Below are 19,396 nucleotides of genomic sequence, written 5' to 3'. Positions count from 1 at the left end.
AGGAGTAAGGTCTGGCTTCACCACACATACATCCCAGGATAGATGGAAAAATTGCTCTGGGTTGTTTGCTTTTCTTTAAACCAATCACAATCGTCTTGGGACGGCTCTAAGCTCCAAACGCAGCGACAGTGGCTCTGCAAAATGGTCCCGGGAAGGAACTTGTTTTGGTGGAACATTTGCACCCTGCAAAAGAAAACATCGTATAAAGCCCGCACTGACAATCTGATTAATCCGAACAGCTCTGGTTCGAGCATAGTTGCTCCACAACGGATCAAGTCCAGACCGAACTTCCCGACCTCAAGTGTTGTGGGCGGGGCTAAGTTCGGCTGGCATCCAGGCTAATAGCCGTGTGCACTTTGTCCACAGCAATCCCACCAACCGGTCCCAAAGCGTCCCAGTTAGAGAGGAAATACCGTAAACGTATTCTTTGTAAATCTTTACAGTCATTCCCCGAAAGAACCAAGCAGGCATGCCTTGTTGCACCATCCAAATATGGTTTAAAACTTGCCTTTTTCACATGTAGCTTCCTAGCTCAAGGTTTGTTGTTGTTGTTGTTGTTGTTTCCGAAGCGACGGGATTTTGAGAACGGCGACACGCAGAACTACCGTTGATTCCGACTACTGTCCTTGTGCAGCACTGCATGGCCGTAGGTGTTTTTGAGTTAAACTGGTTGCTTTATGCTTCCTGTCAGTCGGTGGTGTCCGGGGTAACCACAGCCTACAATCGAGAGCAGCTGTGGCTGGCCAACGAGTGTCTGATCGCCAAGCTGCAAGCTCGTTGCCGTGGCTTCCTGGTGAGAAAAAGACAAAGGGAGCGGATGAGCTTCCTGAAGTCCCAAGACCCAGCAGTTTCATGCATACAGGTGAGATACACCTGTAACACAGCTATCATCCTGAGTGCACACATTGAAATGGCTGTCTGCTGTGAGGACTTGTTATTACACTGATTGTCTCTTCTTTCTCAGGCCCACTGGAAAGGCCACCAACAGAGGAAGAAGTTCAAAGACCGTAAGCAGTATCTGAAAGACCACAGTGAAGAGGCCGTCAAGGTAACGTTATTATGCAACTAAATGTTAGTATCGGACGTACGAATACAGTAAAGACTGAAAGGATTTATTTTTGTCTTCCTCAGATCCAGTCCATGGTTCGGATGCACCAAGCGCGTAAGAAATACAAGGATCGTCTAAAGTACTTCCAGGATCACGTGAGTGTTCATAGCCTCAAACCTTGTTGAAGACAATGAGCCGAAAATTGAGTTTTTGAGACAATTTGAAAAAAGAACCAAGACAATGGGTTGTAAATGGTCTGTCACAGAAATGAGGGTTTAAAGTTAACAGACTGCAGTGTTATCTAATAACAGCTTCTAATAAAAATGACTGCATTCATTTCCTGTGACACATCGCTGACATTTAGTCGGTGTCCTGTGGGCTTTGAGGGAGGCAGACGGATCATTATCACTCTGACACGAGTGAAGTCATTTCCACTTCAACTCATTTGGAGTTGTGGATTCCTGTGGTACTGTTTAAAAAAAAAAAAAAAAGGTCAGCCAAGTGATTGCTGTTTTTCTACTGCAGATCAATCAAGTGGTGAAGATTCAGGCTTTCATTCGAGCCAACAAGGCCAGAGATGACTACAAGACGCTGAGTGAGTAGGATCCCAAACAGACAGATTTTTAGAAATAAAGGCTGATTCATGGTCCTGCGGGGGCTCCGCGCAGAGCTTTTGCTGTAGACTACGTAAGTGGCCTGATGTTTACACTTGTGCGTTGGTGTGTGCGTAGGATTGGGTACCGTTTGGATTTTTACGATTCCGATGCCGAACCGGTACTTTTAAAACAATTCTGATTCCTAAACCGATTCTTGGAAAACTGAAAAATGACATCAAAGAAAGGCTCTTTTTCTAATTATTTAAATTGAACGATATATTAATGTTTTAAAGTACTTAAATATATAATAAGAAAGGGAAAGTGGGGAAACTAGTTCAGTCGACACATTAAGTGGAACCAAAATGAGGAACCGTAATTTGTGTTCTAATCCGGTCCGATTCCTACCGGTTGCGTAGGAACCGGGTTTCGGTACCCAACCCTGTGTGTGTGGGGAGTGTGTGTGTGTGTGTGTGTGTGTGTGGGGAGTGTGTGGTAGAGCGTTAAATTCTTGAATTTAAAAGAACAATATTTGGTGTCCGTGTATCGATTCATTATTGCCACGGAGAATATAGCGATACTATGCTTTATCAATGTTTTCCCCCGCCCCTACTTGACCGTCAACATGTCCTTCCTCCTCCCCCCAGTCAGCGCAGACGATCCTCCGATGGCGGTGGTGAGGAAGTTTGTCCACCTGCTGGACCACAGCGACCAGGACTTCCAGGAGGAGCTGGAACTGATGCAGCTCCGCGAGGAGGTGGTCACCAACATCCGCTCCAACCAGCAGCTGGAGAACGACCTGAACCTGATGGACATCAAGATCGGCCTGCTGGTGAAGAACAAGATCACGCTGCAGGAGGTGGTGTCGCATAGCAAGAAGCTGACCAAGAAGAACAAGGGCCAGCTGTCCGACATGATGATGATGAACAAGCAGCGGGGGGGCCTGAAGGCCCTCAGCAAGGAGAAGAGGGTCAAACTGGAAGCCTACCAGTACCTCTTCTACCTGTTACAGGTAACCTTACAGTTACAGCTCTGCTCTTTGATTGCTTTGTCTCTAAATCCTGATACCTGCCGTCTGCCTCAAGGCTACTCATCAGGGGCGCGGCTGCAAGGGCGGCACGGCGTGGCCATCGCCCCCCTAAAATATGATTGCCCTAGCAAAAGGTTGGCTACACGAAACAACAAAGGCATAAAAGTAAATGAAAACAATATAGATATAATGAGGATGTGTGGACTTGTGTGTGCGAGTGGGACAAAAAGATGGTCTCACATCACTCCTGTTGTTAAGTCTCTTCACTGGCTCCCTGTTGCAGAGAGGATTCAGTGTAAGTTCTCACTCTTACATACAGAGTGTTGTAGCCTGACAAGCCAGACCCACATCAAGATGTTGGGTCTGGGAACTCACCATTGGCAGGGCTCAATCCGAGGGGCGGGATAAACGGTTGTCTTTCCCTCTGCACGTAATAGGATAGCGCTACAACCAACCAGAGCAACGAAGAAGGTAGCGGAGCTAGTTGATAGAGTAAACTCCGAACACATCTTCCTTTTTTAAGAATGACTTCAGTGCCGTTCTTTGTTCTTTTCTCAAAGAAAAGCTGAACTCCAAGTCTTCCAGAGTCTCGGCCAAAAGCCGATTCCAAAGACCGCCGTTCGCCAGCAGCAGCAGCAGCAGCAGCCATCTTCTTTGTTTTCAAGTAGCAGGGAATTCACGCGGAACCGTCGCAACTCTGCCGTCCTTATGTTAAGCCCGCCCACCGACTCTATACACGATGTGATTGGCCTGACTAGAGTTTGGTTTTTCCAGCTCGCAAGCCAACGGAGAGTTGCTAGATGACCCTGGCTGCAAATGACATTTGCTGCCTCTAGGGTGGTCTAGAGTTCTAGGCTAAGAGTGTTGTGCAATCAGGCACCTTTTTATTTTTGTTTTATTTCACCTTTATTATTATAGGTTATAATTATATATTATTTTTTCAGGCAAGTCATTAAGAACAGGTTCTTATTTTCAATGGCGGCCTGACAAGTGGCAAAGCCACTTAGGGAAAGGGAAGGAGGGCTAGAAAATAAAATACTTTAGAAATACATACAATTTAATGACATAAAATAGAATTTGAAATACAACACAGAACGCAGTAAACACATATACTGAGAGGAACACACAGGTACGTGGGTGAGTAAAAGAGGGAGAAACATATATTACAAATATTTAGCTGGAAAATGTTGACGTGGGAAAGCAACTGCATATGTCGGTGAACAAGGATGATATACCTGCATACATGGCCGAGCTACTTTTGTCTGCTCGCTCTCTTAGGTCTACTATGTCATATTTACTGTCTGTTCCATTCACCTGGCTTAAGACCCGTGGTCATCGATCTGTTGAGTCCGTAGCACCGAGACTTTGGAGAGCTCTGCCTCCACCCTTACGGTCTGCTGTTTCTGTGGACTCTTTTAAAAAATCAGATAAAGACCTACCTTTTTAAACGGGCATTTGGTTGACCTGTCTCCACTTTATTTCTTTTCTATTACTTTGTAATTTGTATGTAAATTTGTAAATTTTTTAAATGTAAAAAAAGTTGTGATTTTTATCCGTGATATGTGCTCTATAAATACATTTAACTGACTTACTTATTTACATCTCTCTGATAATATTTAACCCAATGTCTGCTTCCTTTTTTATAGACCAACCCCACATATCTGGCCAAGCTGATCTTCCAGATGCCACAGAATAAATCCACAAAGTTCATGGACTCTGTCATCTTCACCCTGTACAACTACGCGTCCAACCAGAGAGAGGAGTACCTGCTGGCCAAGCTCTTCAAAACGGCCCTGCAGGAGGAGATCAAGTGAGAACCAGACACTGCAACAATCATTTATGAGCACGGTTTTAAATCCGATGTCCATAAATAATACACAAAACATGTTTCAACAACTGTCCGCAGGTCAAAAGTGGACCAGATGAAGGAGATCGTCACAGGAAACCCGACAGTCATCAAGATGGTGGTGAGTTTCCACCGCGGTGCGCGGGGACAGAACGCGCTGCGGCAGATCCTGGCACCGGTCGTCAAGGAGATCATGGATGACAAATCGCTAAACATCAAGACCGACCCGGTGGACATCTACAAGGGCTGGGTCAATCAGATGGAGACGCAGACTGGAGAGGCTAGGTGAGCTTAAAGCTACGTTGTGTAAGAATTTCTCCCATCTAGCGGTGAAATTGTATATGACAGCCAACTGAATATTACTTTCTGGCCCCTCCCATTCCGAGGGCGTTTTAACTCCTACGGTGGCCGAACCCGAAATTAGCTCTTAGTATCTCCATCGTTTACACGCAGCTGTTCTAGCCACTCCAATATTAACTTTGGTCTTGTTGCTTTGCCTGTCGCGTTGTTGTTTTTAATTCTCTTTTTCGCTTCTCTGGCGAGTAATCTCCCCCTGGCATTCATCACGGTGCCACTGAGTGTAAGAGGGCGAAAGGCGGAGGTATGTCCCTCTTTGGCTAATGTATTTTAAAGATGGAGGCGTAACATGGCGGCCGTCATGCGAGCGACTCGCTCGTATGTATTGTGAATGATTCTAAATGTCAGATTCTACGCTTACGAGAATACTTTGATTAGTTGGTGGAAGTAATTACACATGAATGAGCACATATTTGTGAAAGAACAAAGGGGTTTTTGCTAAGAATTAACTCAAAAAATTACACAATGTAGGTTTAAATGACAATTCCGGCGCAAAATGAACCTAGAGGTTAATAACACGTGTAGCGAGGCGACCGTTCTCTGGGACATGTTTTCATGCTAATCGAATGTGACCAGTTTTAGCGCAAACCGCTAATTAGCTTATAACGCTAGCTAGCTTAACCCCTAGGTTCATCTTGCGCCGGCTTGACAAGAGGGTGGCTGTCTAATGTTTTCACATACAGGAAAAACATAATGCAACATCACTGCAAAAACAAACCAAGAAAGTCATATCACTTATTTTACGGCCAATTAAATCTTAATATTTCAAATTATCGATGTTAAATACTCTGGTCAATCACCATTTACATTAGTTCAGTTTCCATTAAACATTTTTAGAGCAAAATATTTAATCTGTTTTTCTGCTAGGCTTGGCAAGTAAAATATATATATATATATATATATATAAAATTATTGCATGATAATCCCACTTACTGTATATCACACACTATTATTAAATGAAAACTAGTTGGCGTACTTATTTCAAGAATCGGACCAAACTTAGAACAAGGCAAAGACAAAAACTATATTTAATTATTTATTATGTTAGCATAATTATGTTTTTACATTTTTGTCTATTTGGCATACCCAAATGGAAAAGCTTATAACAGAAGAATTGTGAGGGGAAAAATCCATGTACAATACGTGAGACTTCATTTGGAAGGTAACCTCTTCTAGTGTCTGGAAATGGGCTTTATGATGTGGCTAAAACACAGCCTAAACTACATCAGTACAAAGTATTTTTGGTCCTCGTCTGTAAAAAGTCATATTTGAATAACAATAACTTGGACATGCTTCATGCCAGAACTATTAAAATCACCACATTCATTCTACATATTGTCAGCCACAACTGTCTACAGTTCCAGACTTTTGGGTCTAACCTTATGGGAGCCAGGACGTTTTTAGTTTGTAGTGTCACTGGATAGACACAAAAACAGAGTTATGGGGTAACTAAGTACAGTAATAAATATATAAAAAAAATATAAGCTGTCTTTTTCACTGTAGTTTAAAGATCAGATGGTGTTTTATAGTGGCCTGATTTTTATGCTAGTTTCAAGAAATCTTATCAATTCATTATTGCTTACCCCATTGACAGATTTCTTTGTTGGTGTTGGCACATTTTTTCGAATTACAGAAGAATTACAGTGATGAAAGCGTGGCTACAGTACTGCACACTAGTGAAGCAAAAAAGGCTTTACCAGGATATGATATGAAATTAACGGTTGTTCCTTTTCTCCGTCTCTTTCTGTCCTGTCCTCAACAGTAAGCTGCCTTATGACGTGACTCCAGAGCAGGCCATGTCCCACGAGGAGGTGAGGACGAGACTGGAAGCCTCCATCAAGAACATGAAGACCATCACTGACAAATTCCTGTCCGCCATCATCGTCTCGGTGGATAAAATCCCGTACGTTCCTCACTCACGGCGCCGCTGTCTGCATTTTTACAGACACAAGTCAGCTGCTTCGAACCAGCAATTATAGTGACATTGTTTCCGCTGCCTGTCTCACGCTGTCTGTGTGGCTTTTTGTCCGTCAGATATGGGATGCGTTTCATCTCCAAGGTGCTGAAGGACACCCTCCATGAGAAGTTCCCAGATGCTACGGAGGATGAGCTGCTCAAGGTTTGCATCTTTAATTTGTAAGCGTAATGTTTGTCACTCTGTGCTTCCCAGTCTTTAAAGGGTCAGTTCTACCAAACCACAAAAGAAAAATATATTTTCCCAGTTCCCACTTACCAGTGTTATCTAAACATGCATCATTTCAGTTTGATGGAGCAAATGAGTGTGAAATCTCTGACACTGAGACTTACCCGGATTTTCCACCAGGCGCGTCTGGTGCTGTGTTCCGGTTTTGTTCCGTCCTCCGTCACGCGCCATACCACACCGAGAGCGTCTCAGAAGCGAAGCGTCTTGCATCCCGACTCGATTTTATTCTCTCTACAAGTACTTGAAAGAACAATCACGTGTTTATTTAGCAAGTATCTACCTTCCACTCCAGGCACTCTTACAGTTAAACTCCATGCCTTCTCTTTTCTGGCGTTGTCCTTTTAAAAAAAAGAATCTATGATGTAGTATTATGTTTTCCACCTCTGAGATGAATCTCTCGTCGTCCCTGGTGTTGTAGTGAGGCATACACGATATTTGGGGGTGTCTTTTGGTAAACTGACTGGATGCTCTCGCTGTGTGACATCCTGCCCGGTCGTCTCAACGCCCCGCGGCTCGCGTGAAAATAGACCTGGCGCGTACCTTTTAGCGTAAAGGAGAGGCGCTTCACGCACGCTTCTGGGACGCAGCTGGTGGATTATCAGCATTGACTTGAATGGCTGCGATTGCTCGCGGCACCTCTGGAACGCAGCACAGACGCGTCTGGTGGAAAATGGGGGTTATGCTACAAACCCAATACAACTGTGGTAACTGGCATTTGATTTGTGTCACTTCAAACATCTAAAAATTAAATTCAGAAGCAGGTCACACAGACAGATTTGTCCGCCTTAAGCTTTGACCACCACCTCCTTCTGCATACAGATAGTTTGCAGTCATTCCGAGATAGAAAGCTCTGTTGAAAACTGGGTGAACTGACCACCATAGCTCCTCTTCTCTGGCCTCGTCATTGATCATCTTCTGCCTGGCTCTCTCTTCCCTGTTTATTACACCTTTCTTTCCATTTCTTTTTCTTTTCCCGCTGTTGCTGTGCTCTTCCCCGCCTTGCCGCCCTGCTGCAGCCTCTCTGTCGGTGGTGGTGGTGGTGTCCTCCTACTCTCTGTCTGCTGACATTAAGGTGGCCCATGACACTCTTCTGGCTCTCCTCCTCTTCCTGCACACGCTGACAGGGTCAAGAGCCTTTTCGTCTTTTTGCACTAGCACCTACCAAACCCTTGAATCTCAACTCATTCCCCTCCTGGTTAGTCTGAATAGTCCTAAAATAGAAAGATGCCAACAAGGATGTAATTTGCAGCTTTTTGGTATGACAACAAATGCAGTCCCTAAATAGCTTAAACTAGCAGTGTGTAGGATTTAGTGGCATCTAGCGGTGAGGTTGCTGATTGCAACCAACTGAATACCCCTCACCTCTGCCTTTCCAAGTGTGAAGTAGAACCTATGGTGGCCTTCAGGTGACGTAAAAACGTGATAGACCCTCTCTAGGGCCGCTTTTTGGTTTTCCGTTCTGGGCTAATGTAGAAACCATAGACTGTATACAAAGATGGAGGACGCGTCTCCACTTGTACTCCCGATGTACAAAAGTGAAGCCAAAATACCCCGGATACGGGCCCTGACTTCTTGTAATTAGAGATGTTCCGATACCGATACCAGTATCGGTATCGGCTCCGATACTGCCTAAAACGCTGGTATCGGGAAGTACTGGAGTTTATGCACCGATCCGATACCACGTAATAAAGCCCTAAAGAAAAAATACGTTAAAGTAGTTTATTTATGTTCTTTTTCCGTTATAACTGACTGTCAAACTGCAGAATAAAAGAAAGTTCTGTGGCGAAGAGTTTAACCTGAGCCAGACCGACAACAAAGATAGAAATAATATCACATCCATACAGGGATAGTAGTATACAGCTGTTAAAACATAATAAAATATATGACACACTGGTATCGGATCGGTACTCGGTATCGGCCAATACGCAAGTTCAGGTATCAGAATCAGAATCGGGAAGAAAAAAATGGTATCGGACCATCTCTACTTGTAATTTCGGAGCCAGAGTCTGTGCAGTAGTGATCGGTGCGGTGGAGCCGCGGTATCAAAGTCCCGCCCATACAGCCTCCTGACCAATCGCGAGTCATTTACAGCTGTCAATCATGACATTTCCCCCCGTTTTTTTATAGCATCAAATAAGTAATAAAAACAAAACTTATCAGAAAAATTAACACTTGAACAAACATCAGCGTGATAAGAACTACCTAAAATGACAGAAACCATCTTTTGAATAAAAAATGTGTTTGACGTGTACTTTAATTTTTTAGTTTGGCCCATGTCCTATTTGCTAACATGGAGGGGGCAGGATTTATAACCTATACTGCTGCCAGCCACCATGGGGCGATCCAGATGTTTTGGCTTGACTTTTACAGTCCTTGCATCAACCCCCTGGTAAAAATGGTGGGGCGACATGGTGGGCTCTGTATAATAAAACAAAAACTCCCTATGTAGATATGAAGGGCTCATTCTAAGCTAATGAAAACACAATGATTCTTAGTTTCAGGGGATTTACACTAATGAAAACATAGTTATGAATATTATATTCCATCTTTGCCGATAGGTCCCCCTAAATCCTACACACTGCTCCTTTAAGTTAAATAAAAATAATCCTAGGTTAATGCCTGCTTATTATTTTTCTGTATGCAGATTTAATTCAGTACTGCGACCACTAGTATTTCTGTTGATGGCTGCATCACCCAGCACACCTTGAATATAACTTCACTAACATTTCTTTCTGAAGAGTTTGATCACTGGTCATACAAGAAGTCCTACGTCTTTGCTAAGTTTTCCAATTTTAAGAGCTTTTTATATGCCATTACGACTTTTCATCCTAAAAAAAAGTGCTCATAAAGCATGAAAAATGTGTCACCTTTTCTCATCATAATAATGTTGACTAACGGAGTCATTTGTTTTTGACGTTTCAGATTGTGGGGAACCTCTTGTATTACCGCTACATGAACCCGGCCATCGTGGCACCCGATGCCTTTGACATCATCGAGGTGTCGGCGGGTGGCCAGCTGACCACCGAGCAGCGGCGAAACCTGGGCTCTGTCGCCAAGATGCTGCAGCACGCCGCCTCCAATAAGATGTTCCTGGGAGACAACGCCCATCTCAATCCCATCAATGAATATCTCAGTTCCTCCCACCAGAAGTTCAGGTCAGATGTTTATCATTATAGAAATTTGAGGCAGATATGCTATAATTAGCAATAACTAGCAATGCTTTTTCTAGGGTGTGTGGAAGCTAAAACTTTTCAAAAAGGGGCGTTCAGTTACTTCAGGATGATGTTAGTAAATGTCTAGTTTCTCCTCAGTGATGCTCTCATGCTGTCTTTGCTGTTTAAAGCTCTTATTCTGACCGTATCCCCTCTTCCATTGCAGGCGTTTCTTCCTGGCAGCGTGTGACGTTCCGTCACTTGAAGATAAGTTCAACGTGGATCAGTACTCTGACTTGGTCACCGTCACCAAACCTGTCATCTACATCTCAATTGGAGAGATTATCAACACTCACACAGTGAGTTTGGACCCTCTCACTCTCGCTCTTTTCTGTCTCAAATCATTCCCACTGCCACACACACATTCCTGTCGGTCTGTACCTAAATTGTTGATATCCAGATGTTTTTGAGAGATTTTTATCTTCTACAGTATGACTAACACACTGCCTGGGCTCTTCTGTCCTGTTAGCTGCTGCTGGACCACCAGGACGCCATTGCTCCAGAGCACAATGACCCCATCCATGAGCTGCTGGAGGACCTGGGCGAGGTTCCCACCGTGGAGTCACTCATCGGTGAGTGGAGTGAAGCAGAAGGCTTTCTTTGTCAGTGTGGTCCAGCAAAAAAATAGCTATACAAGAACTGAACTTAAATAGAAGGGTGGGTGGGTGGGTGGGTCCGTCCATTCATTTCCGACATCCGATCGACTTCACACTTGCTGGATGTTTTGCGGAGGACCCAAGGAAGTGCAGTGTCGAGTGCCTATGTAACTTTCCAAATGAATGCTTTTGTTTCAGGAAATAGCCTGGTCCCAAATAGGGGTGAGAATCACAGGGTACCTCGCAATTCGATACGATACACCATACATGGCTCACGATACCGATAATATCACGATACAGCGATTCTGCAATAATCAATACATTGCTAGACAATCCTATAGTAATATATCACAATATCGGTCTAAATATTAATACAAAATGCCCATGAAAAGGTTAAGTGCAGGTTTTCTCTCTTCATTCACCCCAGTCCTCATTCATGTGTTGAGCACCACCTTGAGGGGCCATGAAGCCGCGACGCTGGGAGCAGGAAAATCTATTCAGAGCGCCTTATTTTATTAATTAAATATTGATATGTGGCGCCAGCGTATCGATTGTGTCGCACGAAGGATAACGATACATTGGCGTATCAATATTTTTTCCCACCCCTAGTCCTAAATAGCTAGCTGTTAGCAAATGACCCGTATACTTTAGCATTCCGAGGGACACAAGTACGTCATGGCAGGTGTATTGTCGAGTGTGAAGTTGTTTGGATGAGCGGTTCTTGAGAAAGCTGAAAAACGGCAATACCGGAGGCCAAGCAATCATTAACAATTATTAAGCACCCGGTATATTATCATCTGATTCTTTGAGCACACTGGCCCTTCATCTGATTAGCTCTCTGTCTCTTTCAGGTGAAAATCCTCTTCCTCCTGACGACCCCAACAAAGAGCTGATGGGGAAGACCGAGGTTTCACTCACACTCACTAACAAATTTGACGTCCCTGGCGAGGCCAATGCTGAGATGGATGCCCGGACTCTCCTGCTCAAGTAAGTATTCATTCTGTAGTATCATGGTAGAGCTGGGGCGATATGGAGAAAATCAAATATCACAATATTTTTGACCAAATACATCAATGCCGATATTGTAGGGTTGACAATTGATGCTTTCACAAAATATTAACACAATGAGAGTCTTGATTAAAAAAATGTTTAGATTAGATTCAACTTTTTGTGCAGAGTACAGTACAAAGACAACGGAATGCAGTTTGCGTCCAACCAGAAGTGCAAAAAAAGCAGAAAAGTCCAATGTAAAATTCAAGTATAGACAGGTGGTGCATAATATATGACTAAGTGGGTAAAGGCAAATCATAGAACAGCTAGTAAGTTCAGAAAATGACATCACTTTACTGTAATACAGACATTAAAACCAGGAGAAGACAACATCAGTGTCATATCACGATATAACGACACACGATATCTAGCCTCATATATCGATGTCAATATAATATAAATATATAGCCCAGCCCTAGTTCATGGCTAACAAAGTAGATTCATATGGTTGTTTCAGAAAATTCAGTGGTTTCTTACATGCTTTTTTTTTAAATTATTATTATTTTTTTTTTCCAGCACCAAGAGGCTCATTGTGGATGTGATCAGGTTCCAACCCGGGGAGACTCTGACTGAGATCCTGGACTCATCAGCAGGCACAGAACAGGTCAGATATAAGATTTAGGGCCAACAAAGCCACTACAGTACACTGCTGATGTCGTGGACCTACAATTTAAAAAAAAATAAATAAATAATAAAAATAAACGTTCCAGAACTAGAAGGGCACTTTGAGAGCGCAGACCTCCGCCAAGGCATGACCTATCTCACAATGTTAATGCAGTGTGACATTTTTACGATTATTCTGACACCACATAAATGCAGCACAAATATCCTGATTCGCATGTTAACGAAAAGTGAAAAACACTTTGCGTATCTGCCCCCGTGAATCCGATCCAATCAGTTCTTCCTTGGTCCATGCTACACACTTTTACCAAGTTTAAATAAAAATTGGGCCAGCAGTTTTTCCGTAATCCTGCTGACAGACATACAAACTGGAGGAGGTAATAACTTGAAGCCATCATTATGATAAACAAACAAACAAACAAACAAACCGTACCCTCGTCACACCACTGTATTCAGCCTGTAGCTTCGTCTACACTGCTTATTTCATCGGGTAGACATTTCTGGATTTCTATATGGCACGAAACAGGAAGAAGGGTGCTTTACTTAGAATAGGTTTTGTTGTCATTGGACAGCAGCTGTACCCTCAGTGGTACACACATAAAATGACAGTTATAAAATGACCATTATAAAGGCAAAAGACACAGAATTAAAACAATAAATATGGTAAATACAATAATAAAAGTCAGATATTGCACATTTGTGTTTACAGAAAGACAGCTTTTGCACTATTATTTGTTGGTGTTCAGTTCTTTTATGGCACATGGGTAAAAACTGTTCATAAGTCTGGATGTGCGGGCCTTCGTTGACCTGTATCGCTTCCCAGAGGGCAGCAGGGTGAAAAGGTGATTGGTTTCCATTTCAAAACAGGCTCTTAAGCTGTTGCTTTTAAGCTGTTGCTTAAAAGCAACAGCTTACTTTATTTAGTAGGCAGTGAAGTAGGCAGTGAAGGGCTAATGACTACGTGTGCCTATAACCTCTATGGCAACATCCTCTTTCCAACAGAAGCAGCTGTGTTTATGGGAAATGGGGAATATTAGCTAACATTATAGCTAATGATACTACTAAAATACCAGAAAGATGTATTGCTGCTAACATTTGTCTTCATCACAGTCTCATTTATTTCCAAGGACCCCTTAACTGAGAGAGGGATGGAGCAGGGACCCCCTACTACATATATAACATTTGCAAAATAAACTGGGCCTACATTAACGTGTAGGGCGGCCTGAAGCCTTTATACATACCTTTTTAGTGCATAGAATACTAAGCTATTAAAATAATTGTTGGCATGATTTTATAAATCCTTTTTTAATGTTAAAAATACATGTGGCACAGTGAATCCTCAGGATGAACTGTATCTGTGGATGGCTGCCTTAGTGACTACCCTACCTATGGGCTAGAAAGCCTATCATTAATGTTTTCTTCAAAAAAATGGGCTGATTTATATTTGCTAATAATATGTTTGATTCATGTTAAGACAGGACTATGGTTAACTGCTCCTCAGATCTCTGCAGGGTAAATCCAGACAGCTAGCTAGACTATCTGTCCAATCAGAGTTTTCTGTTGCACGACTAAAACAACTTTTAAACGTACACGTTCCACCAAAACAAGTTCCTTCCCGAGGCTATTTTGCAGAGGCACCGTTGCTCCGTCCGGTGGTTAGCGCCGCCCAAGACGATTGTGATTGGTTTAAAGAAATGCCAATAAACCGGAATGCTGTGTGGACTAGGCAGACCCTCCTCCGCAGCGCTGTGGAGGAAGGTCTGGCAAAGCGAGACTACATACACTGCAACAGAAAATCAACTTGGGGCCTTTTTAGAATGTTTATTTTTACAACTGTGAAATGGTCCATGGAAACATTGTTTAACTGACATCATAATAAGTATGATCCTCTTGTTTCCCTGGGCGACAGGAAGCAGAGTACCAGCGTGCCATGCAGAGGAGAGCCATCCGAGACGCCAAGACTCCCGAGAAGATGAAGCAGGTAAAACCGGTGGTGGACGACAGCCTGACGCTGCAGGGCAAGAAGGACAAGATCAAGAGCAACCTGCAGAGGCTGGCAGAGCTGGGCAAGGTTCACCCCGAGAACCGCTTCCAGGACCTCATCAACGACATAGCCAAGGTAAATAAAAATGTCTGAAAAGCCCTATTCGCATGGGACTAGTATTACCAGAGGACATCATGCGATTTAGAAACAACTAGGGGTGTCACGATACATCGATCTGGATCGATGTATCGATTCATTCCTTAACGGATCATCGATACAAAGTGAAAATGTTGATACATAAACATTTTTAAGATGCTGTATTCCTACTTTATATTTGTTCTTTTTATTAAAAAGAGTAGTTGTTTTTAATTTAAATGTCTGGAAGAGCTTAGAAATAAAACTGACTATATAATAGTATATAAAACTGACTAACTATATATAAATGTAACGGATTGTGTTAAATAGGCTTATGTATTGCCTTGAGTTGAATCGAAGCATATAGTGGCAGACTTTGTGGCATCAGCAAATGTTGTATCGTTGTCCAAAGTATTGATATAATATTGTATCGTGATAAAACGTGTGATTTACGCCCTTAGAAATTACCCCCCACGTCTGTGTTGGATAAGTTAAGTCCGTATTTTACTCCGATTTTCTGACATCATCCCCCACATATGATGTCAAGGCTCTGTCAAAACTTCCATTTATAATCGGCAACGCAGCCAGTAACGACGCCAAATCACAGGACTAATATCACACCACATATTGTATGTGTTTGGTGAAATATGGCAGGTCATTTGCGGTAGACATTTTAATTGACAAACTCTTGACATGGCAGATTAACACGGGCTTAAGATCACAGACGGACTCCGCAATTATTGCAAATTACAAGAGGTCCCCAGGTAATACTGATCCCGTGCAATAGGGCTAAAGTGGCCAATGAAAACAAGCAGTGTCTGATTTAAATACAACGTGTTTGTGTGTTACAGGACATCAGAAATCAGAGGCGGTATCGTCAGCGTAGGAAAGCTGAGCTGGTGAGACTTCAGCAGACCAACACCGCCCTGAATTCAAAGACCAATTTTTATGAAGTTCAGATCGATTCGTACAATCAGTATATCAAGACGTGCATGGACAACCTGGCCAGCAAGGGAAAGTAAGTGATCTTTCATTTGATTTAACAGTTCACATCTGTCATATACAGTGACAAAGTATTTTTACTTTGTTACATTACAACACTGTTATTACATTATCTGGGTCACATAACAGTGATATTTAACCAAAAGCTGTATCCTGGAATTCATTCAAAACTTTAATTTGTTTAAAAAAAGTAAGAAATAAATATTTTAAAATAAATATTTTATTATTTGACTGAAAGAGACAATTGTATTGTTAATCGCCATTATTTCTGAGACAATTAATTGTACAGCAACATTTGGAATTGTAACATCGCTAATACATATGACTGACTGGCGTCAAGCTGACAGTGTATTTATCAAAAAGCTATGGCGTGTATCAGCAGGCCGCAAAGACGAAGAGCGGATGAAGGCCAGAATACATGGTTTGGTCATTTTCCTTTTTAGGCTACGTTCACACCGCAAGTCTTAATGCTTAATTCATATTTTTTTTCTCAGATTCGATTTTTTGTTTGGCTGTTCACATTACCTTTTAAAATGTGGCCTATATGAGATTCCAGTGTGAACTGTTCTGACCCGCATGCATTATTTCAAAATGTTTGTGTAATGGCAGCCGTAACATTAATGAGCAGGTGCTGGGGAGGAGAAGAATGAAGAGAAAGAGAGCCAAATTGGCTATTTTTTTTTTCAAAAACTGCGGTTACGGTATGATCCTTCTAGTTTTGATTGAATTGAAGTATCTCCCCATACACTAATGAGGTCTAACACCTCCCTCTCCCTCCATTGACTTGCTCCATCACTCTTCTCCATTTTGTAGGCCTAGTCAAGTTTTTAATTTTACTGTCTGGAATACTGTCTAAGGCTAACTCCCGCCGGCACATATTTGTGACAAATGTAGATTGACGTAAAAGTCGCATCAAATCCGCCTTGGTCGTTCACCCTGCGCCCGCATTGAAACAAATCTGACCTGGGTCTGATTCAGGACCACACAGTGTCAAATACAAACCCCATTCTCGACAACCAACCTCCTGTCCTCTGATTTTCCAAACTTGTCGAACAGACTTGAAGAACCATTCTGACTACACGTGCTGAGAGATGTCATCCTGTTGTACTGTACACTGTCTTTCTGTCTCTCCTCAGGTTGTCAAAGAAACCAGGCGACAACAAGACCAAGAAGAGTAAACAGGTTTCGCAGAAATACACCGCCTCTCGCCTCCATGAGAAGGGCGTGCTGATCGCCATAGAGGATCTGCAGCCCAACCAGTGAGTTCTGCTTTCTTCAGTGGTGCAATGTAGTCTATATCCACGCCCTTCCACTTCCGGGATTGGTTCGGCACCAGGGCTCCGTCCGGAGCTTAGCCCCGCCCATGACGATTGTGATTGGTTTAAAGAAATGCCAATAAACCAGAGCACGTTTTCCTCCCGTCCCGGAATGCTGTGTGGACCAGGGCTGTTGGAACGAATACCGAAAGTTGAATATAATTTAAAAACGTAAAAAATCAATACTATTCGAATGCTGAAATTACTATTCGAATGTGACTTTTTTTTTAATAAATATGTTGGCTAACGTTCGCTAATCTCCCTCTTCTCGCCTTGGCTTACCCGCATCTGTCACTCATGTCACGTCTTATGAACAATAACTTAGCGGGAGTGAGAACATTGTCACACGGTTACTCCTTTCACCACATTAACGAGTCTTCCCTCCTGTTTACTCTTCTCTCTTCACAGGTTCAAGAATGCTATTTTTGAGATTTCTCCAGCAGAGACTGTTGGAGTTTTTGAGGTGAAGGCCAAGTTCATGGGCGTGCACTTGGAGACATTACAGTTAGAATATCAGGTACAATTTCTCTTTTCATATCTTTTTTTTTTTCCGACAGTGAATATTGGTGCGTTATACCAGCTGGGATTGATTTATTGCGGCTGACCTTTTCGTGTGTTTTTCTCAGGATCTCCTCCAGCTGCAGTACGAAGGCGTGGCGGTGATGAAGCTCTTTGATAAAGCCACCATCAATGTCAACCTGCTCATTTTCCTGCTCAACAAGAAATTTTATGGAAAATAGAGAAAAAAAAAAGAAAGGATTAAAAAAGGGCGACAGACACTGATTTAAACCACAAAACCCTCTTTGAGGGTTGCAGAAAGCCCTGACCTGAACCACCCCTGGCTTTCCTACACATTCCCTACTGCACTTCTCTTATGTGCCTATGCAAATTTATGTGCATTATTTTTTATTATGTGGATCACCATATGTGCTTTATTCTTAATGGAACACTCCATTGTACGACTCGAGCCATCACACCACAGAAATCTTGCTCGAGTCTTTTTTTTTTCTTGTCTTTGTCTGTAACTGCAGCTAGGTCAGAGGTTTAAGATGTGTATGTTTTGCTTTAAATATTATATGAATATCTTCTGCATGGGCCTTGATTAATTAATTATAAAAAGATGTATGTTACATGTAAAAAGATCACGTTTTGTGTCTTTCTTAGCTGTTAGTTTTATACGCTCACCTGACTGATAAAAGGTCTGTCAAACATCTCCGCAAATACCTACGTTTTCACCATTTTCGCGTTGGATTTTCTGTTGCTGCTTGAGACAAATGGGAAAGAAAAGACCGAGAGAGTTGTGGGGGGAAAAAACAAGATTCACTCTTTCTCCTTCGCTGTATTTTATTTTGAAATCACTGTCGTAAGTTTTTACATTTTTTTTACATATTATGGTTTGAGTAAGATTCATAGCTCTCTTGATTTTGATTTGACCCACCTCAACCCATCCTTAACACACACACATAGTCTGATATTTACGCAAAGAGAAAGTAGCATCACAAAGAGTGTTGGAAAAATCTTTTTTGGGCATGCTCATATTGAGCTGTTAATCTCAAAACCTTTTTTTTTTTAAATATACTTCAAGAACGAACTTCTAATTTGTTGCATGGGCATGACGAATTCACATTACACCACGTCCAGTCTGTCCTGGCACTAATCTGGCTCCGGAGTCTTTCCTGTCTTTTTTTTTTTTTGTTTTTTTTGTTTTTGTTTTTTTTGGGCAAGAAAGTCAGGAAGTTGGTTTGTTTTGAACTGGACTGAGCTGGCCATGACTACAGCCCTGGTGCTCAGAACTAAGCTGCCACTTACGGCTCCGACATTCATAACCAGGATGTGACGTGGCACTGTGCAGATGTGCTCAATCATTGGCTTTCTCAGTTGATTTACTGGGAATGATATATTTTTTTTCTCAATATCTCTCATGGGCTGGTTATCTCGTACAACTGAAACAAGATTGTTACATTCCAGAATCAGTTTAGTAAACACAACATAATGTCTGTCGATCTGTAATAACATAGGATGGGATCTAGAAGTGCAATATGGACATTGAATACAGAGATTTTTATAATGTCATGTTGGAAAGTAATTTGACAAAGTTTCCCTTATTTATATTTTATGTTGTCAATTGACATTCTACTGTAGTTGATGTTTGCAAACCCCTTAAACAGATCATGTAAGTGAGCTTGAGGATGTGCAGAAATCATAGGCGTAAATCACAGGAGGGTCGGGGGGGTCAGGACCTACCCAATCTGAGGGTTGTCTCCCCCCCCCCTCCCCTAAAGAATCATTAAAAAAACATGCTGTGTATTTTAAAAATGTAATAATATATAATTAAAATAATTGTGTAAGTAGTAAAACAATATAATCGGGGCAAAATTGCCTTTTTAGTTTAAAAACATCTTG

The 19,396-nt window shown here is 42.2% G+C and overlaps 1 protein-coding gene across 1 annotated transcript in view; it reads left to right on the top strand.

The window, feature by feature from the left end:
• Nucleotides 1-18,135, top strand: part of iqgap1 (IQ motif containing GTPase activating protein 1) — a 71,808-nt gene extending 53,673 nt beyond the window's left edge. Inside the window, exons 19-37 of the mRNA XM_078254528.1 lie at nt 692-862; nt 965-1,048; nt 1,132-1,203; nt 1,574-1,643; nt 2,289-2,653; nt 4,318-4,481; nt 4,578-4,802; nt 6,637-6,777; nt 6,909-6,993; nt 10,000-10,232; nt 10,456-10,588; nt 10,759-10,861; nt 11,737-11,872; nt 12,452-12,539; nt 14,466-14,675; nt 15,527-15,693; nt 16,814-16,936; nt 17,402-17,510; nt 17,620-18,135. Coding sequence (XP_078110654.1) covers nt 692-862; nt 965-1,048; nt 1,132-1,203; nt 1,574-1,643; nt 2,289-2,653; nt 4,318-4,481; nt 4,578-4,802; nt 6,637-6,777; nt 6,909-6,993; nt 10,000-10,232; nt 10,456-10,588; nt 10,759-10,861; nt 11,737-11,872; nt 12,452-12,539; nt 14,466-14,675; nt 15,527-15,693; nt 16,814-16,936; nt 17,402-17,510; nt 17,620-17,733 — 2,793 coding nt within the window. The 3' untranslated portion in view covers nt 17,734-18,135. The remainder of the gene's footprint in view (nt 1-691; nt 863-964; nt 1,049-1,131; nt 1,204-1,573; nt 1,644-2,288; nt 2,654-4,317; nt 4,482-4,577; nt 4,803-6,636; nt 6,778-6,908; nt 6,994-9,999; nt 10,233-10,455; nt 10,589-10,758; nt 10,862-11,736; nt 11,873-12,451; nt 12,540-14,465; nt 14,676-15,526; nt 15,694-16,813; nt 16,937-17,401; nt 17,511-17,619) is intronic.
• The last annotated feature ends 1,261 nt before the right edge of the window (nt 18,136-19,396 follow it).

This window comes from Sander vitreus, chromosome 1 (assembly GCF_031162955.1).
Source record: "Sander vitreus isolate 19-12246 chromosome 1, sanVit1, whole genome shotgun sequence".
Taxonomy (NCBI): Eukaryota; Metazoa; Chordata; class Actinopteri; order Perciformes; family Percidae; genus Sander; species Sander vitreus.
Note: the sequence above shows the minus strand (reverse complement) of the source record. Positions and strands in the feature narration are given on the sequence as shown.